Source organism: Mustela nivalis (assembly GCF_964662115.1).
Source record: "Mustela nivalis genome assembly, chromosome: 3".
Taxonomy (NCBI): Eukaryota; Metazoa; Chordata; class Mammalia; order Carnivora; family Mustelidae; genus Mustela; species Mustela nivalis.
The window spans coordinates 140,475,566-140,499,035 of record NC_139022.1 but is presented as its reverse complement, the minus strand read 5'-3'; the positions used below and the strand labels follow the sequence as shown (position 1 = coordinate 140,499,035).

The 23,470-nt window shown below is 46.8% G+C and overlaps 1 protein-coding gene across 1 annotated transcript; it reads left to right on the top strand.

The window, feature by feature from the left end:
• Window positions 1-20,308: 20,308 nt before the first annotated feature.
• Window positions 20,309-23,051, top strand: ADRB2 (adrenoceptor beta 2). Its single transcript, XM_082724360.1, has one exon. It carries the CDS (start codon window positions 21,242-21,244, stop codon window positions 22,496-22,498), a length of 1,257 nt encoding a protein of 418 aa, XP_082580486.1. The 5' UTR covers window positions 20,309-21,241; the 3' UTR covers window positions 22,499-23,051.
• Window positions 23,052-23,470: the final 419 nt, after the last annotated feature.

Below are 23,470 nucleotides of genomic sequence, written 5' to 3'. Positions count from 1 at the left end.
TGCCCAAAGTACCTCAACTGAATTTTCTCCTTTAGGGCTCACAGTAATGCTGCAAGGTGGGTTTTTATCCCGGACCAATGGGTAAGTAAAAAAGTCTCAGAGAAGAAAAGCAACACCTGCCCAAGTGGTAGACGTAAACCCAGATGGTTTTCCAAAGTCCAAGTGCTCAACCCATTGCCATGTTGCCGCTAGACAAGCTTGAGAGGAAGCAGTGGGAAAAAGATCTGGGCTGGGATCTGCTCCAATCTGCTTGGAGGCTTAAGCAAGTGTCTTCACCCTTCACTCAGCTCTCAATTTCCTCACCTGCAAATAGAAATGGCTGGCCTAGATCATGGATGTTGAAGTATTTTCATCATGAGCTCTAGCTTTGTTCATTTATTCCACAAATACTTATCAAGCATATGTTATGTGCCCGGCACCGTTCCTGACATTGAGAATATAACAACAACCAGTATCAACGAAGTCCTTGCATTCATGGAGCCTGTGTTTTAGGGATGGGGCTAAGGTTAAGGAATCCAAAATAAACAGGGTAAAATTTCCAGAAAAAGATAAGCCCCACAAGAAAACCAAGTAGGGTAAGAGGTTGAGAATGACACGTATAGAAAAGCAGCTGTTTGTATGGGGAAGTAGGGAAGGCGCTCTGAAGAGGGGACTCTGAGTAAAGAATAGAATCTTAAGAAGGATAAGACATGAGCGTACTCAGCCTACTTGGAACAAGGTCATTAATGCTGCGAGAAGGTCCACCACTGGGAAATGACTGTTGAAAATGTCTCAGATTTAAATCAGAAGAATATGGAAGCTTTGTTTAAGCCTCTTCCTGCTTTTTTGTCTTTCATCCTAAGCCCAATTCATGATAGAAATTTAGTGTAATTTAGTAACCTCAAAATTAGATAATTTGCTCATCCAATCGTTATTATCAATTGTTCTAAACTTAACTGAGCGAACCTGACTGAAGCAGGTTGCCAGAAAGAGCAACAGTAGGTGAGTGTGTGTTATTGCTGGTGTGTTGGCTGATTCGGTTAACAGAGGTCTTTACTGAAAGATCTCAGATGATCTGGAGTCATTCAGATTATATGTGATCCACGTTTACATGTTAAAAACTTCAAGAAGAAATGTTTTCTTTAGTCTATGGATTCTACCTCTCACATATCTCTGATGCCTGTTCCTTCTCTCCCTGTCCAGCACTGCTGCTCGGGGCCAGGACCCCACCATCTTTCACCTGTTTCCATTCTCTCTCCCACCTGATTCACTTCCTACCCTGTAGCCAGGACAGTATTTGTGAGGTGAAAATTGTATCACATCACTGTTCTCCTGAAAATTGACCAATGGTGGTTGCGGCTACACAGCCATATGTGTTCGTCAAAATCCATAGAACTACACACCTACACAGAGTAAATGTCACGTTAGGTAAACTACACTTCCAAACACCCAGCTTGAAAATTCTCCAATAGTTACGCCTCTCCAGACAAACGTCTAACCTTTCACAGGGCCATGGTATCATGTCGTGGTTAGATGTTCCTTCTTAACCTAGATTCAAAGCCCAGACCCATTACATTACTTATTCTCTGGGTAACCTTGACCCTTTGTACTCATTCTCCATACTTGTCAAAATGAAATAATAAAAGTACTTACTTCTTAAACTTGTCATGAAAATTAAGTGAGTTAATTCCTATAAAGCACTGAGATTCTTATGAAGCACTTCCTATAAATCAGATCTTGTTCTATAAATGCTCATTAAACGTGCGGTGTTACTAACCAGCCTTATAATACCCTTCGTGATGAGGCCATGTGTTAGTTTGTTGGCGTTGCCATAACAGAATACTGCAAACTGGGCAGCTTAAGCAACAGAATTCTGTTGTCTCCCAGTTCTAGAGGCTAGAAGTGGGCAGGGTTGGTTCCTTTTGAAGACTGTGGGGGAGAGTCTGTTCCTCTCTCGTAGCTCCTGATAGCTTACTGGCCAAATTTTGGCATTCCTTGGCTTATAGATGGACCACTTCAATCTCTGCCTTTGTCTTCACATGGCCTTTTCCCTGTGTGATGTCTGCCTCCACCTCTCCCCCTTTCAATAAGGATGCTGATCAGAGCGTCCAGGCCCGCTCCAGTGTGACCTCATCTAACTTAACTGATCACATCCAGAACAATCTTGTTTCCAAATAAGGTCACATTTGGAGATGCCAGTAGTTGGAACTTAAACATAAAATTTTCGACCTAACTCGACCTCGAACAGGCCCTGACATGTTTGCCTATCATCCGTGTCCATAATAGCTCTCCCAGCAACCTCCCAAAGCCACCAGTTTGTTTGACAAACACCTACGGAGCCCTCAGGTTTCAGTTAGATAAATTCCTTGTTCAGGAAGACCCTCCCGAACATTCTTCCAACCTGCCTGTTCCGTTTAGGGACCTTTCTCGTGCTCTCCCAGTGCCCCCTGGGCTTCGCTGCCCGCAGCCCTTACCACTTCGCACTTTACCTGCCTGCTTACTGACTTCAAATCCCTCATGGACAAGGATGCCTAACCAGGATGGATCCTAAGTCAATAGCTGTTGTGTGAATGAATGCTAGGGTCTCTCCCCATATTCCCGGCATCACCTATCTGGTGTTTCTATGGATGGATTAAAGAAGAAAGTTGCCAAAATTCGCAAGCAAATGTTTACAAGCAACATAGCAGTTAGAGTTAAGTTTGAAGATCAGACACCATGCTCGGTATTTCAAAGAATAGGCATTTAATACAGGGAGTTGATCGCCGTTGTCAGACAGTTGTAAAAAACCGAAAGAGAACGTTGATAAAATCCATATACAAGTAACTGCGGGAAATCATTACCATCCCTAGGACAGAGGGAACAGTAGGGAAATGGAAAGGTTGCCAGAAAGCAAGAGTGAGAGAGCACCCTGGGTGGCCACGGCTGAGAGATCTGGGACGGTGGCTGTGGCTCAGACCTCTGCCTTGGAGAACACGCACAGCTGATACAGGGTGTGCTCAAAGGTGCAGAAGCAGAGCCAGGACAGCCCTCTGCTGTCAGAAGGAAACATCAAGACACCCAGCAAGGAATTCCAGGCAACACAGTCTGCAGACTCCCAGCCCCAGGGTCACAGAGAAGAGAAGGCAAGAGGCTCATAACCATCAAAGTAAGGAACCCGATGCAAAAGTGTATCAGGTTCACATAGTTAGGAAAGATCCCTGCTGTGAGTTTCCCATCCTGGCTCTGCCCCAGGTTGACCTTATCCTTGAGCCAGAAGCTCCCCTGTTTCCCTATCTGAGCTTCTGGTTCCGTATCTGTGGTAGGCAGAAGGAACTAGAAGGCCTCTCAGGGCTTTGGCAAGTATGAGCAGGGATTTGAATAGAAGCACTGGGTTGCTGCTGGGGATTTCTTTCTTCTTCTTCTTCTTTTTTTTTTTTTTTTTTAATATTTTATTTATTTATTTGACAGAGACAGGGAGAGAGGGAACACAAGCACAGGGAGTGGGAGAGGGAGAAGCAGGCTTCCGCTAAGCAGGGAACGTGACACCAGGCTTGATCCCAGGACCTGGGATCATGACCTGAGCCGAAGGCAGACACTTAACAACTGAGCCACCCAGGCGCCTGCCCCACTCCTGGGGATTTCTGAAAGATGTTGTCACTCAGGGGATCCTATCCCAGGCTTTGGCCATCAAATAAATATGACACTTCCTATTTCCCATTCTCCAGCTACTGTTTACATGCTCCAAAGAAGGCAGAGGAAGGAAACCAGGACAGCCTTTCTCCAATTGGGTGACCCTCAGACAAATGTTTAATATGGTGATTCCAAAGCAGCCACGAAGGGCAATGTTTCACATTCAGTTAAATGAACAGAAACGTGAGATGGAGAATGTCGGGGGGAGGCGGGGCAGGGGGAGCAGGTTGGGAGGAAACCACTGAAAAGAGCCTATGTTGTGTGTGCACACAGGGCCTGAGTCTACTGTGTGTCTGATTCACACCAACAGTATTTCCTCCAGCCTGCTTGTGCTGGCCTTCCTCTCTGCCTCCCGTGGTCTGCTTGCCATCACGGTGCAGAGAGATTTGGTTCACGTCTCCGCTCAGCTGCGCGTGTCCGCTTGGAGGCCTAAAGCAAGCCATTTATTTTGGTGTCCTGTGAGCCTTAATTTCCTCACCTGCTGGTGAGCCCGCCTCTCTAAAGCATAGGGCTCAAACGAGCTAACGTGTGCGCAAATACTTTCTCAAGATGGTGCCATTTACAAAAGTGTGGTCATTTTATAAAAATACATTAACCATTGAAATGTGTTTATTAAAATGTATTAAATATGCTTTTAAGATCTTAGCACTTACATGTATGCCTTTATGCTTCAGAATACCAACCGTTACCTTTTGAGGGTAACAATTACCCTCAAAAAAAAAAAAAAAGTAAAACTGCAAGAAAGAGAAGTAAACAGTAATTTAAATTTAGTTTAATTTATAAACTGATGCAGTAAGAAGCGACCTACTTAGGTAACAGAGCAAGTAATATGAGTTTCTGTAGAGGGAAAGCAAAGGATTCTGGATTTTACAGACATAGCTAACATCTGCCGGGGCATCCTGTATTTCAGTCAAGCTTTGCAACAGGAAAGCATGTTTAGTGTAGAAGATTTGGGAAAGTATGGTGGAGAAAATAAAACTGACTATACTCTTACTCCTCCCACACACAAAATTAAAATTTCTCGGTGAATTACGCTTGCTACTGGACTGGGAGGGATGGGCTAGTGAATATGTTCTTTACTCCTTTCCTTCTTTTCTACTTCTTAACAGATTCAGAAACTGATACTTCTCCTATGCCAGATAGGGATGGCAAGGTAGGGGCTGAGGGAAACGTAGTATAATAGGAGAAACAGCTGGGATTGGCCACTGACGTGCAATGATGAACGGCTGCTGAGCGCTGGAGGGAAAGGCGGGGGCCATTAGGGAGTGGTGGAGACTGTGTCCAACTCAAGACCGTGTGGCCCATGGGCTCCTTCACTTCCAGCCATTCTTCCACTTTTCGAGTGGGGCTGGATCACTAATATTTTTTTCCCTTTAGTACTGTTAAATTTCATTCTTTATATTTGGTATACTGATCTGTTGAGAATTTATTTTTGTGTCTGATGTAATACAGGAATTTAACTCAATTTCTCCCCCAAATATTAGCCATTATTCTATAGTCTGTCTTTCCTCTTCTTACTTGAAATGCAAAATTGATTTTTTTTTAAGATTTTATTTATTTACTTATTTGACAGACAGGGATCACAAGTAGGCAGAGAGGCAGGCAAAGAGAGGGAGGGGGAGGCAGGCTCCCCGCTGAGCAGAGAGCCCGATGTAGGGCTCGAACCCAGGACCTTGGGATCATGACCTGAGCTGAAGGCAGAGGATTTAACCCACTGAGCCACCCAGGAACCCGGCAAAATTGATTTTTGTATGTTGAGGTTATATCTGCTTTCTTTCTTTCTTCCTGTTGTTGAAGTATAGTTGACACATAGGGATTATTGATATTTTCAAGAGAAGTTGAGCATCTGGAGTTTTATATGAAAGTCCCCAATTTTCAAACATTAGTGCCTAATTAATTTTTTAACTCATTCCACCAAGCCAAAGACATCTATAGGACACCAATCTGCAACCCTGCTAAAGACAACGAGGGTAGGTAGGGTGCACTGAAAATCTAGGCAGGGATGTAACAAGAACAGATTTGTAGTTCAGAAAATTCCTGAGGCAGCTGGTGTGAGGGAGGGATAACATTCCAGATGAGAGATGACTGTGCCCCACCTGGGTCAGGGGTGAGGGCAGTTGGCAGGAGAGGCAAGGGTGTGGCATTGCTAGAATCAATACAGGGAAGGGCATGCCTAAGAGGGGTACCAAGGTTGCAGTGTTGCTTAGAGCCCTGGGTACCCACTGTTCAAATCTGAGGAAGGAAGTGCCTTGTTTGAAAACAGACAACCGTGGAGGAGGAGCTGCTTAATATCAGAGATGCCTCCTCCCAAAATAGCAGAAAAACTAAACAAGCCTGGGGTTATAGAGCTTGAGGGCAGAGCCCTAAAGGTAGCTGGAGGGCAGGACCTGTAGGCTGAGTTTCCTGGACCAGAAGCCAAGGACAGGGAAGAGGAATGAAGTTGAAACGAAGCTCTACATCACAAAGGGAATAGGAATGTTTAATATGAAGAAGAGGCATGACGGGAGTGGGAGCTGGCTGGCTTATTTGCTGGAAGTATTTACCTCCACATGCGGCCGGGCTCCAGCTAGGGCTAGGTTTGGGGGATATAGTGATAAGCAAAGGCAATAGAAATCAATGTTGTCCCCGCCCCGAGGGAGTCTTCTGGGAAAGATGGTGATTGAATCATCTCACGAGTACATGCAAAGGTGCAGAACGGAGATAAGTGTTGGAAGGAGAAGGGAGCCATGTTCTGCAGGCGTCTCCCCAGAGGGTGGGGCCCTGCACTTCCAGAGGAAATGATGACTCAGCTGAGAGCTGAGAGCTGAGTAACACCAAAGATGTAATCAGAGGAAGGAAAGGCTTTTAGACATCGGGAACAGCACGTGCGGATACCTGACTCACAGGGAGGTCTTAGAAGGCCGGGGTAGTGGCAGCTGGACGTGCAGGATCTCTTCAAAGGCCTGAGTAACTGTCACAGGAAGGCAGAATGAAGCTTGTCCTGCATGGCCTGCGGGTGCATCACTGAGGGGTGCAGCTACGTACTTTTAGTAGAGACCGAAGGAGGTGTTTGGAAATTGTTGTTTGCATTGAGGTCATTAAAATAAAGAGCTACCGGGGTGCCTGGGTGGCTCAGTGGGTTAAGCCTCTGCCTTCGGCTCAGGTCATGAACCCAGAGTCCTGGGATCGAGCCCCACATTGGGAATCTCTGCTCAGCAGGGAGCCTGCTTTCCCCTCTCTCTCTGCCTGCCTCTCTGCCTCCTTGTGATCTGTCTGTCAAATAAATAAAATCTTTAAAAAAAATAAAATAAAACAAAATAAAGAGCTACCATTGATTGATTCAAGTTTCACATGTCCCCACCTCCATTCTACAGAATTGTCTCATGAATCCACTAATAGCCTCAGGAAGCTCGAGGTCTTCTTCCCACTGCTGTGTAACAAACACCCCCTGAGCTTCATGGCTTAAACAACAGCAATTTACTCTTATCTCTTTGGCCTGTGGAAGGGGCTCAGCTCGGGGGAGTGGTTTGCTTGGGGCTTCTCATGCGTTTGCAATCACACGTCCATTCTGCTGTGGCCACTGGTCACAGTTGTCACAAGTCAGACCAGATTCAAGAGGGTGAAAGATGAACCGCCCTTTGGATGGGGCAATGGCACATGCATACAGGCGGGGAGGAACCTGTGATGGCGGCCGTGGAGATAAGCCCTCCTAGTCATTGCAATTACTGTCCCCATTTTACAGATGAAGAGATCCAGGTGAAGAGAGAAACTAGCCCAATATCACAAATCCACCAACAAGAGGCAGAAGTAGGGTTGCAGACTCAGGTCAGTCTGAGTCCACAACGCTCTGCACTTCACAAACCACTGTGCTCTTCCTTTAGTGCGGCAGGACAGAGACACAGAGAAAGTCCTGGGTTAGGCTCCCGGCACTGCCTCCAACTTGCTGTGTGACATCAGGTGAGCTCCGTCCCGCCGGTGGGCTTTGGGCTCCTCTGTGCAGGGGAGTGGGACCGTAGATCTAGGAAGCTGGGGTTCTGAGGCTCTGGGCGTCCCCCTCTGAGCTGGTGGGTCACCAACCAGCCCCTCCCCTCACTTTGCACATTGGGGTGTCAGCTTGGCGCTTCTGCTCTCCCTTCTTCCCTTTTCCTCTTAGCAACCCTCTGCTTTCCTCCCCCTGCTGCTGTGTTTACCAGGCTCTCCTCCACTTTCCTGTAATCATAACCAGTAAGCAATGCCGTGGCTCTCTCCCCTCTGCAGTCTCCCTTGTGTGGTTTCAATCTCCACTTGGAACTAGACAGAGGCGGAAGCCAACATCTTTTCTACGCCAGGTGGGGCACCTCGGGCTCTGCTGCACTTTGCAAATAAGTCCACCACAAGAGTGTGTCAGACAAGAGCTTGGGTAAGTGAATCCACACTCTAGTTTTGTGCAAAGAGCCAAGCTGTTTGCTCAGGGGCAAACCCACTGAGGTCAGGAACTGACCCTGACTCATTCATCAGGGCATCAACAGCGCTGTGACAATGGCCTGGTCCATAGTATACCTATGCAAAACACATTTGCTGGTTGCACTGGCTAATTTTTTTTTTGAACCTGCCATTCCATTCTTTGTTTCCATCTGAGGATGCACTTGGTCCTCAAAAACACTTAGGCGGGCGCCTGGGTGGCTCAGTGGATTAAGCCACTGCCTTGGGCTCAGGTCATGATCTCAGTGTCCTAGGATCGAGCCCCACATTGGGCTCCCTGCTAAGCAGGGAGCCTGCTTCCCCTTCTGTCTCTGCCTGCCTCTCTGCCTACTTATGATCTCTCTCTCTCTGTCAAATAAAATAAATAAAAATCTAAAAAAAAACAAACAAACCCAAAAAACAACAAAACACTTAGGTCTACTTTTCCTCTTTTGTCTAATTCCTGATCATGCTTTTCTCCCTATTGGTTTTTGTGGGTCTAATATTCCCCCTCCCCCAACCCCCACCTCCCCACCCGGGGGGAACAGTCTCTTTCAACTTAAGTCTGAAATTTCAGCCTGCTCCAGGTCTTTTCCTCTTCTTTGCAGTTTCAGCTAAAACGTAAGAATGAAAAATTGTAAGGGAACTGAGAGTCAGAACCCCTGGCTTCTGACCCGTGCCTCCTCCCACCTCTGCTGTATGTCTCAGCTTCCCTCCTCACTGTGGGTCGCAGTGTCCCCGTTTGGATTGTGGGAAGGTTGGAATATCAGTGCGGATTTCTTAGCAATGGAAGATCCTCACAAACCATATTTATGCAGAAGCAGGAGAGGGAAAGAAGGTGGTTAGGAGTGGGGCAGCCTTAGGTGGCAGTGAACCCAGGTCCTCCCTTTGCTGAAGTTGGGGGGGCTCCCCTGAGCTGGGCAAAAGAGATGGGCACCCCGATTCTAAGGCAGAATGATTCCTAGCCCTGCTAATCCAGTGGACTGTCAAAGAGGGTCACATGAGCAGACAGAGGCAGAGATCCACACACATGCACACTCCAAACAGAACGCGAGCCCCAGAAACTTCGGCAAGCTCAGACTTTTCTCATAGAGCTTCCTCATTTGTTCGAGTTTTTGCCATTTTTATTTTCATTTCCTGGTTTCTTCTCACATTCTTCCTCTTCCCCCACCCGAGAAGTTACTACAGATTCTAACAATTTCTATTTTTATTTCGTGGCTGTTATCTGTTACATGTCCTCCCTCACCGACACCCCTGGTCTCCACAGAGGAGACGACTTATCATTCAGTTCACCCACTTCTGGTTAAATTGTATCTCAGCTTCTTCACCAAAAAAGTGTAGCCAAAAGAAAGGACTTTTGTGGCCATGACCCTAGTATACCCTAGAATTCTGAGAGCATGACTTCTATCATTATTATTATTATTACTATTATTAAATTACACTTTTTAATAGTACTGGTTGTCGGAGGGAGGGATGTAAAATAGACCAAGGGAATTAAGAGCACACTCCCCTTGAGAGCACCTGAGAAGTGCGTCCAACCGTTCAATCACTATATTGTATACCTGAAACTATGTAACACCGTATGTTCATTATACTTAAATTTTTTTAAAAAATGGTACTCTGGGTGAAAAATATCACAAAACAGAGGAGTAAAAGATGAAAGTAAAAGACTTCTGCCCTGCCCTCCCCACCAGCCCTGTCTCCCCACCACCAGTCCCCTATATTAAACGTGGCTGTTTCTGAGTGTCTTTCCGGAGTATATTTGTGAAAATAGAAGCATACGTTATTTATACAAAGAGGTGATATACATGCTACTTTGTGTCAACCCCTTTCCTTTAGTATCTTAGAGCTCTTTTAGAGATCTTTATCACACATATGGATCTCATTCTTTTGAACTGCAGGATAAAACCCACTGCATAGTTGCACCTATTTTTGGACTCTTTACACGTCTCCCTTTTGAGACATACTTGCATTGTTAAGTAGATGCCACATAACATGGTCTGTTTATCAAATGAGAATGTGTTACACCAGTGTAAAATGAGCCCTTTTATTTTATAATGTATTTTGGATATTGCTTCGTATCAGCTGATACAGAGGTTCCTCTTTTTCTTTTTTTAAATAATGGACTCTAATTTTTAGAGCAGCTTTAGGTTCCCAGCAAAGTTGTGAGGAAGATGCAGAGATTTCCCATATACCCACTGCCCCCCACATGTGTCTATCAGAGAGGTACATTTGTTACAGTTGATGAACCCACACTGATAAAACCCACACTGTTACAGTTGATGAACCCACAATGATAGATCATAATCACCCAAAGTCTGTAGTTGATGTCAGGGTTCGCTCCTGGAGTTGCACAATCTAAAGAATTTAGCACACCTACAATGACATAAATCCACCATCATGTTTTCATGTGGAGGGGTTTCACTGCCCTAAGAATCCTCTGTGCTCTGCCTTTTCATTCCTCCCTCCACCACTAACCTCTGACATCCTCTGATCTCTTTACTGTCTCCCTAATTTTGGCTTTTCCTGAAATTCACATAGTTGGCATCACACAGTGTGTGTAGCCTTTTCAGATTGGCTTCTTCCACTTAGTAATATGCTTTTATGTCTCTTTCCTATCTTTTCATAGCATAACTGCTCATTTCTTTTTAGCACAGAGTAAGAGTCCATGGTCTGGATGGACCACAGTACATTTATCTGTTGACCTACTGAAGGACTTCTTGGTTACTTCCAAGTTTGGCAATGATGAAGAAAGCTGTTACAAATATCTACGTTTGCATAATCAACCATGAATGTCAATACATTAATTTATGCAGACTTATTTCCAGTTTTTGGTTTTTTACTACACTAAATAATATTATGCTAAATATATATATATATATTTTTTAACCTTGCTAGACTATGGTGACCATTCTTTCCATATATGTATTACAGGTCTGCATGCTTGGGACAATGACCGTGTAACTGTGTGATGTGTGGTAACAGCGTCTTCCTGAGTCTTGTTCCAACCCTGAGTTTTTGTAAAGCATTACACTTGCCGGTGTGGTTTGGAAAAGGTGTCTTGTTGTTTCTGGACTTTGCATGTAGATCCACTTCCTCTCAGGCTTCGTGGCCCAGATGACCACCCCATATGTTCCCACAGCTTGCCACATGTCCCTCCCCCCATGTCAGCCTGAACTCTCCTCTTGCTGAGGTCTGTCCTGCATTTTCTCATAGCGATAAACATAGGCCCTATAGGAAAGCAGCCCTTTCCTGGCAATAGGCCCCATAGTCACACATACACGCATTTGATTCCCCACCAGTCCGGTGGCAGCAGATAGAAGAGCCCAAATCTGCTTTACAAAGGAGGAAGCAAAGGCCTGGCACCAAGCCGAGAGCCAGGGGGGAGTACCATGTCACTCCCTTGTCAGGTCGGTTTCTTTCCTTATCTGCCCCTCCAGCGAGGGCTGCTGGGCATGCCTCTGCGAAATAGTCTCGTTTATCCACTGTGGGTTTTTTTCCAGACTGTCCCATCCCTTTCCAGGATATCGTGTAAACCTCAACTCCTTACCCCAGCGTTCAGGGACTTCCCAAATACGTAACCCAAATCACACCTTTCTGTTCCCCAACCCATGGAGCAGGGGGCCTAGCTCTCTCCTGGAATCATTGCTGTTTCTCAAGCAGAGTTCAAGTTCAAAGTTTCCCACGTCAGCATCTGTTCCCATGGTTTCTACTCTGCGGCGTTCCCTCCATCCACACCTGACTACCAAAGTCACGTCTGTCCTCCACAGCCAACTCATACCCACCCACTGAATGCAACCCTTTGGTTTCTCTTCATTGTCCCTCACATAACTAATAAGGCCAGGCTTCTGTGAATGCAGACCTGTTTGAAGCCTCTTTTATAGTCTTTATCGCACACATTGTCATCTCATTAGCCTTCCTATCCCTGCCATGTTACGGTGAATCCTTGAGAGGCGACACCACGTTTAACGGCCAACCATGACCCTCAAGGGCTTTCAGTGGGACCTGGCAGTCATATGTAACTGAGGTGCTGAAAGCTCTGCCACAGATGCTCATAACATAACAAAACTGTAATAATTCTATACAACCTGGTTTATGATTTGCTTTTATGCCTTAATGATAAAGCATGGGCAACTTCCAGACCCACACATTTAGATCTACTTCATTCTCTTTAATAGTGATACATCTTGACATAAGGGTTTCTTCTGGTTTACTGAATCATTTCCCTTTTCTGAACAATTAGCTTTGTTTTATTCTTTCTGAGAAACAAAATTGAAACTGGAGTTCGATGTACACATCTGACATTGAAGGAAGAAGCTTCAACTTCAAGGGGATTTCTAGATGAAAGAATATATACATTTTACATTTTGATGAATTCTACCAATCAGCTCCAATCAGCTCTGCTCATTTATTTTCTCTTTTTAAGAATTTATTTTTCTCTTTTAAAGAATCTCCTTAGTCTCTTGGCTAGAGACCGCCTGTTACCAGATGCTCACCTGCTGTTTTGGAGGTTTTCCCTAGGTGGTCTCCTCAGTGGTTATGTGGGGAGACCTAGGACCGAATTCGTCATTTTGTGCAAGAAACCGAGTCCCCAGCTCTGTCACAGTATTTGCTCCATTACCTGGCAGGCAGGTTCATGCACCAACCTTCCTTACCAGCATGTGAGTTTCTTAAAAGCAAGAACCTTTGTTCAGTTGCTTATTTTGTAATATCCCTCAGCCTCGTATTTTAAGAATATCAAGCCAGGGCGCCTGGGTGGCTCAGTGGGTTAAGCCGCTGCCTTCGGCTCAGGTCATGATCTCGGGGTCCTGGGATCGAGTCCCGCATCGGGCTCTCTGCTTGGCAGGGAGCCTGCTTCCCTCTCTCTCTCTCTCTCTGCCTGCCTCTCCATCTACTTGTGATTTCTCTCTGTCAAATAAATAAATTTATAAAAAAAAAAGTTTTAAGAATATCAAGCCAAATGTGTGTGTGTATGTGTGTACATATGTGTGTGCATGAGTGTGTGTGTGTGTGTGTGTGTTGGGGGGGTGGGGACTGGTGCAGGAGGAGGGGAGAAGAGAAGGGGGTGGGAAGGAATGGCACTAGGAGTGGAAGAAGGGATATGGCCAAAGTTCAGACGCTCATGGCCAATGACTCCCAAATTCTCACATTTGCTCTCTTTTTAGAACTTGTGACCAGGATGCTTGACTCCAAATCTTGGTCCTTTGTCCTTTTTCCCATATGTGATTGGGAACTGCTGCCTCTTTACCCCAGCAGTCTGGTAAAAGTCAGCTGCAAGGCCCTGACCGCCAGGGCACTTCCTCCTCCCCAGCCCCGGCAGGCAGTCCTTGCCCTGGCTGGACTTCCACATCTGAGTCCTGAGTTAGTGGGTCAGGGTCAGGTTTCTGATCAGACAGAATTGGGTTTGAAGTCCTTCTGCTGTTTTTAACCTACCGTGTTACCAGGGGCATGTTGTAATTTCTTTAAACCTCCATGTTCTCATCTGTAAAATGGGGATAACATTGTCTACCTTGTAATGTTGCAAAGAAATGAGAAAAGGGGAGAACATATGTGCAAGGAGCTATGCCCAGATCCTGTATATAATGTACACACAGTTAATAAGAACTGTGCCTGTTGTCTCTCAGACCCCTTGACCACCCCTTGACTTTGACGCCATCAGTCGATTCAGCCTTCTTCTTTGACAGATGGAGGACCAGACGGAGACTCAGGGAGGGACAGGCACACAGAGCTGTGAGAGTCAGAATGGGGCTCCCCTTCCTCTGGGCCTGGGGCATGTTTTGCTGCCCCACACTGGTTAGCCCAGCTGGGGGATCCAGTCCTCCTCCCCTTGACCCAGTGAGTTATCTCATGGGGCCCTGCTGAGGAGAGGGGCCGGCCAGCCCTGTTTCCTTTCCTGAGTGGACCGAAGGCAATTTTCTTCCTCTCCCCTTCTTCCCCCAGCACAGCCAGCTTTATATTCTCCCCTCAGCCCTGCTTCATGCCCTCTTCTGCTCCAGTGGACACTGCTTGGACCCCACAATCATTCTACTTCTCGCCTGTAGGGTCCACTGCACGTTATGCATGTTCTTTTCTGAGGCTCAAACCCTGGGATGTTTGCACTTAGCTGTTCTTCAGCCTGGGAGCTGCATAGACAATCCCTTCCCTGTGATAGGTGTCCTGAGTGCCCTAGCTACCAGACCTTTCCACAGTGTCTCTGAGTTTAATACCAACAGTTAACTTAGCACTTACTATGTGCCAAGCCAGTTCTAACCACTTTGCAGATATTAACTCATTTGTTCCTCTTAACAACCCCATGAGACTGTGAGATACTGTGATCAACAACTTCCATTTACCAATGAGGAAATGGAGACACAAGGAGATTTAATCATTGTTCAAGGTTATACAGCTAAGAATTGGAGGAGCCAGGCCTTCCATCCAAGCAGTTGGCTCCTGGGTTTCTCCAGAACTCCCCAGAGGATCAGGCTACACACTGACTTGGCCTCTCTCCATGGCTGGTTTCTCTTCCTTCATCAATCACTTACACACAAACCCTCATCTCTGCAGCAGATGCGAGGAAATCCAACCTAAGACATTTCCCAAAAATCCATCCCAAAGGTTGTACTACTGTTTCTGGTTGGATGTATTCAAAAGATTGTTTCCCTGTTGGATCAATTTATTTATTCATGTAAAAGATTGCCCTTGGAGATACGAATAAAATGTCCTGAAATTGGATGTGTGCTGGAAAATTCAGGATGAGGGTAAGGATGATGATGACAAACCCTTTTTTCTTGGAAACTCTGTGCTAAGTTCCTTAAAAGCATTACTTCATTTAACCACCGAAGGCATCCTCTGTGTGTACACTGAAGTTCAGGGAACACGTCCAGTCATGACAACCACCGACAGACACATCACCGCAAATCTCTTTATCTCCTAATCATTATGATACTCTGACTTCCATCTTGATGTCCAGTCCAAACCTCAAATTTTATATGGCCATATCTGAATTCATCACCACTTCCTGTCCACAGACACTCATGCCAACAGCTGGGCAATGGTCCTGACCCCTTTGACTCAACTCCCCAGTCCTGGGCCCATCCAAATTATGCTGATTTGTTCTATCATCATGTCTCTTGGTCTTCTCCCTTCCTTCCCAAACCCAGTTTTTCATGCATTCCTTCTATTCCCTAGACAGCCATTCTGAGGATTTTATCCTTATTTTACAAAGAACCACTCTGAGGTCCAGAGGGTTTAAACATATTGCTGGAAGCACTCAGCTGGGTAAGGGCAGAATCACCATTGAAACCCAGACCCACCTGGTTCCAGAAGCCAAATACTTTTTCTATCACAGCGGTGGGTCTCATTAGCACAAGTCTAGGGCTAAGATCCCTTTCGGCAGAAGTAGAAATTATTTTAAATACCTCGGTAACACTACATTGAAAGCAGTGTAATACTTAGGAGTTGTTCCCTTTTTGATTTTCTTCCCATCTTTTAAAAGAGATGGAGAAAGCCCCATTTGGTGCTAGAATACCATTAATATCTCCCCAGCACTTGTTAATCTTCCTTTTCAATAAAAAGAGAAAGCCTCGGGCTCAGAACTTTGGCAGGCGACAAAATCTAGCGAGAATTTATTAACATTGTTTTGTTTTCATGGTTACCTTCTATTTACGGAGAATGACACTGGTTTTCCACGTGCAGCAGTGGCAGTAATACAAAATTTTCTTTAAAAATATATTTGCATTCTAGAGATAGGTCAATGTCAAAAAAAAAAAAAAGTATTTAGTAGATGACAGTACAGCTGCCACTCAGAGTAGCCAGAATCGCGATGGTGAACTTTGGCGGTGGGGCTGGGGCGGGGTGGGGGGAGGGAGGCGGCGGGGCGAAGGCAATAGCCGAGCTGTTCTGTAGGATGGTGACAGTTTTCACTTGCCAGTTCCTCCGTGCCTTCAGAATCAGGAACTCCACTCCTCGGTGCCCTTCCACGCGCATCCTTCCCACAACAGGCTGGTTTGTCTTAGAATAGGAGAGCCTTAGAGGTCACCCAGGCCAACCTTATGTCATGGATGGATATCGAGGCTCCAAGAAAGAAGGTGACTTGATTAAGGTTATTTACAACATTAGAGCCGTTCAGGGCCCAGAGCCTGGGTCTCCTGACACCCCCCCCCCCCCACACCCATGTTCCTTCCTCCGCACCACCCTGGGTCCATCACAAGGAAGTATTCACCCCCACACCCCGTTTGTTCCCATATCTGCAGGAGACAGCAAGGGATGCCCCTCCAATCGGCCAAAGAATCAAGCCTTGTATCCTAAGGCATTCGTTGCATTGTATGGAACAACTTAATCTCTCACTTATAACCCCCGGAGGCTAATAGCTAGGTGCCCTTCTTGGGAGAATTGGTAAGGAGTGACTCAGTTTCCTGCGGGGGTTTAATTCTCTTGCAAAGCCCCCCCCCCCAACTGAGAAAAGCTGCTGGAGGTTCGCCTCTCCATGTCCCCAGGCCGAGGAGCCCTTCATAAGACCAGCTGAAGTCTCTCCTGGTTTCATTTAAACCATCTCCCCTTGTTCAGTGCCCCTGAGATGTGGAGAATTTATTAGCATGTCTCTCATGAAACGCTAGCACAGCAGGAAATTAAATTCATCTGGTATAATCAGCTGTTCTGAAAGCTTTGCTGGTGGCCCTGCTTCTTTGTGGTTGCCAAGGTGACTGCAAATTGATTATTTGAGCACTTGTTCTATGATCATGCCAGGTACTGATGTTAAGTTTAGACATCGACTGACCCAAGTATAAATAGATCTCCCGTGACGGTAAAACAGTCTCCAAACCCAAGGAAACAAGGGATATTTAAGCGGAAGGGAAGGCTCAGGAGAACTCCAAGGGATTCTTCCGAAAGCTTGAGGACAGTCTTGGGGAAGAGAGAGGAGACTTGTTTTGAGTGGCCTCAAGGGGGCAGACTTAAAACCGACGGGCAGGAGCTATAAGAAGGTGGACTTCAGGTCACTCTCTGGACAGTCAGAAACATACAATGGCAGAAGGACCCGGAGAGCTTGCCCCCGATAGTGCTGTCTGAGAGTTTTGGGGGAATGCATTGGTGTAAGGGGCTGACCGGACCATGAGATGCTTCATTCAAACACAGTGAACATTCTACTCAGCGTATTATATAACTCAGTGGTAATGGTAATTTTTCAGAGTCATGTTTCTTTCTAAGACACCCAGCCTTGTCTGGGCTTTCATTCTTTTTCACAGAAATTCAAATTAAAAACAAATTACTGACTATTCACATTCAAAGTGTTCTTTCACACGTAGGACCTGATAAGATCCATGTACTCCATACCTACATTCTGATTCAAAAATAAGAGAAAGGTAAGAGGTACCTCTTTCGCAGGGGAGCACACTGAAAACACTTCATGGGCACTTAATCTCATCTAATGTAAATGTAATGGGATGAAGGCATACAGAGATAACATTAGACATTTAAGACCATTATTTAGAAAGAAATCTACAGATGTTTCTCTGTTCAGATGATCGTAAAGATGGAAGGAAATTCACCTAAGCCAAGAATGGGATAAGATTTTCCTAAGCTGTACAGCTAATGGTGTGAGGACATTCCTTGGCACCTCGGAGCCTTACTCCTATTCAAACATTTGTTCGGTAAATCAAAATGTGTGTGTGTGTGTGTGTGTGTGTGTGTGTGTGTGTGTGTGTGTTTCCTGTTTGGCAGGCAGGAAACGACAAATCGGTGGTTTAAGGGATTGACAAAATATGTAATTAGACACTATCAATCACCATAAAGGAGACTGATTTTTCTTAGATCAGATAAAGGTGCATTTAGTCTAAGAACTTCCCAGTTTAGCTGAAGCATCAAGTCTCCAAGGCCACAAGTCCAGCAAGCAGGGCCAGTCGAAGTCCTCTCCTGGGAAATGAGAGGACAGCATGGGGCGGTGAAAATCTGGAAGGCCAGAGGCAGGCCTGAACCCTTTATCTCACTTGCCACCTTCGACTAGATCCTTCTTACCTTTGCACTTCAGTTTCCTCATTTGCAAACTGGAGGGGGTGGGGAGAGATGAACTCAATGATCTAGAAAAATCTGTCCCACTCTCTCTCAACTCCTATAACTCAAAAAGGAGGTCAAGAGAAGACTCTTGGTGTGAAGACAGCATCTTGAAATTCCTACCAGCTTGGTGATGAAGCCGAGAGGAGAGAGAGAGAGGGAGGAAGGGAGAGAGGGAGAGAGAGAGAGAAAGAAAACGGGAGAAGGGGTTGGGGGAGAGGAGGAGAGATTGTCCATTTGGGAAAGCTGATGGGTAAGAGCCTGGAACCTCCTTGTTGACATAAGCCATCTTCCCTTCTTGATTTAGTGTTTGTGGGTTTTTTAAAAGGTGTTTCCCAAAATATTCAAAGTTAGACTTTTCGATGACTCATGTGTATATCTAAATGATCAATTAGTGTTTGTCCTAAAAGGGCTTTCTTTGTTCTTTTTGTTGTTGTCGTTATGGGAAGGTTAAACAATATGCTTATTTATTCCATAGCTTGGCAAACAGGAAGGAGGTTTTAAATGGCTTAGTTCCACATTCGGGCTAGATGTATATTTAAAGAAACTGTGTTGCATAACACACACTGCCTCTTCCTAAAATGCACCATACCAAAGCCAATTTTGGAAAACACAAATATGGGGTGGGTATATTTTGAAAACTATGGGAACATAATAGATCTTTAATTAATATTTGTGCCTTTTATGGGAAATATTTGCTTTGTAAGGCATCTGTTCTGTGAAAACCATCTCTGGCTGGTAAAGGGAGTTAAAGGGAGCAAACAGGTTACATTTTTTGTTTTGTTTTGTTTTTCTGAGCTTTACTTCTACAGTAAACACCTGAGTTACTTTTGTCCTAAAGTATTTGATTGTTCTGTTGGAGAAGACTAACAAAGCATTCTAAACTACCAAGTGATTTGTATACATTTTCATTTATGACCCATGTTTGTGTGGCATATATATGTGTAAAAGCACTTTCACACTTATTATTATATATTCCATTCTCACTCCACCCAGTGGAAGTGACTTTATTCTCCACTTAGAGATGGAGGAAATTAGCCTCCCTTTTTTGACTTGCCTAAGGAAGGTGAGCTAGAAAGTGCTACGGCAGGGGATCTGGAAACTGAGTATTCCAATTCTGGTTATAGTCTCTTGTCTAGCCTCCTTCCGGCTCCGCATGTGATGATAGACCCCCTCGAAACGATTAAAAGATGAGTTTTTGAGTCAAGAAGACCTGGGTTCACCTCCTGCCTCTGGCACTGCCTGGTCCTGTGCCCCTAGGCAAGCTATTTTCCTCTTGGAGCCCCATTTGTGAATTAAGCTAAAAATAGTACTCCCCCTACCATGGGACTGTGGGAAGGATTAAATGGAATAATGCATGAAAAGCACACAGCAGAATGTTCCCTAAATGTTAGCCATTGTTATGTTATTATGTAATCTACAAAGTATGTTTGGTTACACTGCATGAAATGCTTTCAGTCTTTCAAAGACGCTACTAACACTTGTGAAATCAAACCCTGAAAATTAATTTCTTTTTAACAGTAAAGTCATATGCCAGATGCAAAGGATAATATTTCCTGGACAAAGACCCTAGTCTGAAGGCTTGGTCCAACCTTTTTTTTTTTTTTTTTTTTTTTTAAGGAGACGTTATCTTCTTTCCCATGGTTTCAAAACTTTCTTAATGTTAACACATTCTAATAGTCTGAGCCATATGAAATAACCACTTTTAAAGTCAGAAACCACAGAAGAACGGCAATTTCATAGGGCTCCACCCAACAGATCAACCAACTTGCCAGGGAGATGTAAGGATATTTCTAGTGGCAGTGGGCTTGCTGAAGAAGATGAGGTTGAAAGGAAAAATTTTCCAAATTCAACTCATCTTCATTCCCACAGATAACAAGGGAGTGATGCCACACTCCCAAGAATTACAAATATAAGCGCACAACCTTCTCTCTGTCTCCAAACGCATACACGCATCCCCTGCTCCAGCTCCGAATGAAATCCAAGGAGTGAAATTGTGTCTCAATGCCTGCAAATTCCCAAGGAGGGCACCAAAAGTACTTGACAGTGAGTGTGCTGAGGAAATCGGGCAGCTGTTGAAGTCACCTCCTGTGGTCCTGCCAAATGTTTGAAAGGGAATGTGTCCCGTGTGCGTGTGCGCGCGTCTTTGTTGCCGGGTGGTTGCGCTTCTAGGTTGCGGGGGCGGGGGGGGGGGGTGTCGCGGGGGCGGGGAGAAGTTGGGGGTCTTATGCAAGTGTGAGGGGATAGAGTACCTGGACGGGGACGTCCGAGTCTGTGGCGCTCTGTAACTCCAAGCCAGCGATTGTGCGTTGTTTACTTCTTTCTGTGTGCGTGCCCATGCCTCTGTGCTTCTGGGTGCTTCTGTGTTTGTGTCTTGGCCCCGTTTCTGTTGGACAGGGGTGACTTTGTGCCTGTGGGCTTCTGTGTGTGTGCGCGCGCGCGCGAGTGTGCTTGTGGGTGCGCTGGGCGGGTGTGTCTCGGTGTCGGTGGCTGTGGGTTCTGTATAAGTCTGAGCATGTCTGTCGGGGTGCAAGTGTGCCTGCCCGTGCGTGTCTGGGTGGGCACTGTCGTCTCTGTTTCCGAATGTTGGGGAGCGGCTGCCCAAGCGCCCGGGCCAGACAGGTAGCAGCCCCCAGAAGAGCCCAAGGCTCCTGGGTCGGCGGGTGAGCACGCCAGCCCCAGCTGCAGGCCTCCGGGGCCAGCCGGGGAGCCGGCAGGGAGAGGTGGCCGGTCCGCCGCCCATGAGCAGCTGGGCCCCGCCCGTGCCAGCCCCAGGAGGGGGCGGGAGAGGGGAGGGGAGGGCGGGAAGGGGAGGGGACCTCGCCCCTTCGGGGCTGCCCGCCCGCCATTGGCGGAAAGTTGCTGTACGTCACGGGGAGGGCAGGTCCCTAAAGTCCTGTGCACATAACGGGCAGCGCGCACTCCGGGGCGGTTTCTCCAGAGCGCCAGCTGGTTCCAACGCGCACGGGGAGCCCGGAGCACCCCGCAAGCTGAGTGCAGGACGCATCCCCAGCACAGCCATCCCCCGGCCGCTGAATGAGGCTTCCCGGCGTCCGCTCACTGCCCGCAGCGCCGCGCGGGAGGTCCGCCCGCTGAGGCGCGGCGGGTGCGCCGGCAGCCTGTGCGCTCACCTGCCAGCCTGCGCGCCATGGGGCAGCCCGGGAACCGCAGCGTCTTCTTGCTGGCGCCCAACGGCAGCCACGCGCCGGACCAAGATGGCACGGAGGAACGTAACGAGGCGTGGGTGGTGGGCATGGGCATAGTCATGTCGCTCATCGTCCTGGCCATCGTGTTTGGAAACGTGCTGGTCATCACAGCCATCGCCAAGTTCGAGCGTCTGCAGACGGTCACCAACTACTTCATCACCTCCCTGGCCTGTGCTGACCTGGTCATGGGCCTGGCGGTGGTGCCCTTTGGGGCCAGCCACATCCTCATGAAAATGTGGACCTTTGGCAACTTCTGGTGTGAGTTTTGGACTTCCATTGACGTGCTGTGCGTCACGGCCAGCATCGAGACCCTGTGCGTGATTGCAGTGGATCGCTACTTTGCTATCACATCACCCTTCAAGTACCAGAGCCTGCTGACCAAGAATAAGGCCCGGGTGGTCATTTTGATGGTGTGGATCGTGTCGGGCCTTACCTCCTTCTTGCCCATCCAGATGCACTGGTACCGGGCCACCCACCAGGAAGCCATCAACTGCTATGCCAAGGAGACATGCTGTGACTTCTTCACGAACCAAGCTTATGCCATTGCCTCCTCCATCGTGTCCTTCTACTTACCCCTGGTGGTCATGGTCTTCGTCTACTCCAGGGTCTTCCAGGTGGCCCAGAGGCAGCTCCAGAAGATCGACAGATCTGAGGGCCGCTTCCATGCCCAAAACCTCAGCCAAGTGGAGCAGGATGGGCGGAGTGGGCACGGACACCGCAGGGCCTCCAAGTTCTGCCTGAAGGAACACAAAGCCCTCAAAACTCTGGGCATCATCATGGGCACTTTCACCCTGTGCTGGCTGCCCTTCTTCATTGTCAACATAGTGCACGTGATCCAGGATAACCTCATCCCCAAGGAAGTTTACATCCTCCTAAACTGGGTGGGCTATGTCAACTCTGCTTTCAATCCCCTTATCTACTGCCGGAGCCCGGATTTCAGGATTGCCTTCCAGGAGCTTCTCTGCCTGCGCAGGTCTTCCCTGAAGGCCTATGGGAATGGCTACTCCAACAACAGTAACAGCAGGACCGACTACACTGGGGAGCACAGTGGATGTCACCTGGGGCAGGAGAAAGACAGCGAACTGCTGTGTGAGGACCCCCCAGGCACGGAAGGCCTTGCGAACCGTCAAGGTACTGTGCCTAACGATAGCATTGATTCACAAGGGAGGAATTGTAGTACAAACGACTCACTGCTCTAAGGCAGTTTTTCTACTTTTTATGAAACCCCCCCCCTCCCAACAAAACACTACACAGACTATTTAACTTGAGTGTAATACATTTAGAATAAAATTGTATAGAGATGTGCAGAAGGGCAGCCTTCTGCCTTTTTTTATTTTTTTAAGCTGTAAAAAAAGAGAAAGCCTATTCGAGTGATTGTTTCTTGTACAGTTGAGTTCCTTTTTTTTGCATGGAACGTGTCTGTTTGTGTCTGAAGGGCTTCAGTCCCAGAGGACCTGGGGCTGCTCTGTTTTGATGACTTTTCCGTGGATCTACCTCATTGGTCAAGTATTAGGGGTAATATATATACATATATACTGCTGCTGGTAATTTGTATGTGAAGGAGTCTTTCCTTCCCGTACCCTTGCACTGGAGGATCTTGAGTATCTCGGACCTTTCAGCTGTGAACACGGACTCGCCCCGCTCCTCTTATTTGCTCAAACAGGGTGTTGTAGGCATGGACTTGAGGGGCAGTTTCAGTTGTGTTCCTGAGCAAAGTCTAAAGTTTACAGTAAATAAATTGTTTGACCATGACTTCATTGCACCTGTTTCTCCAAAAACCCCTTGAGTGGAGTGTGGTCGCCTCCCCCGCTGGAAACCGCAGGTAACTACTTGTAATAACTGCCCAGGGACTTAATACAGAATGATACAGGAGTGGCGTGCACTGATTGCTTAACCCTTTCCTTTGCCTTTGAATCTGCTGCTGCAAACCTGTATCTCTCTTAAGGCCAGTGCCTCGGGGCAGTTCCGCCCGCTGTCAGCATAGCTTGTCTCGCTGGTCCCATGGTGAGGATTCCTTGTTACAGCAGAAACACTGACTCACAGAAACGGAGTTATGGGCCTCTGTTTTGTCCCTCCGTGTGCCCCCGCCACCACCCACCTGCAAGTCCAACTTGTTCACTAGCTGCTCATGTTATGATACAGTGGCTGCCTCTTATAGTGGAAATCTTTGT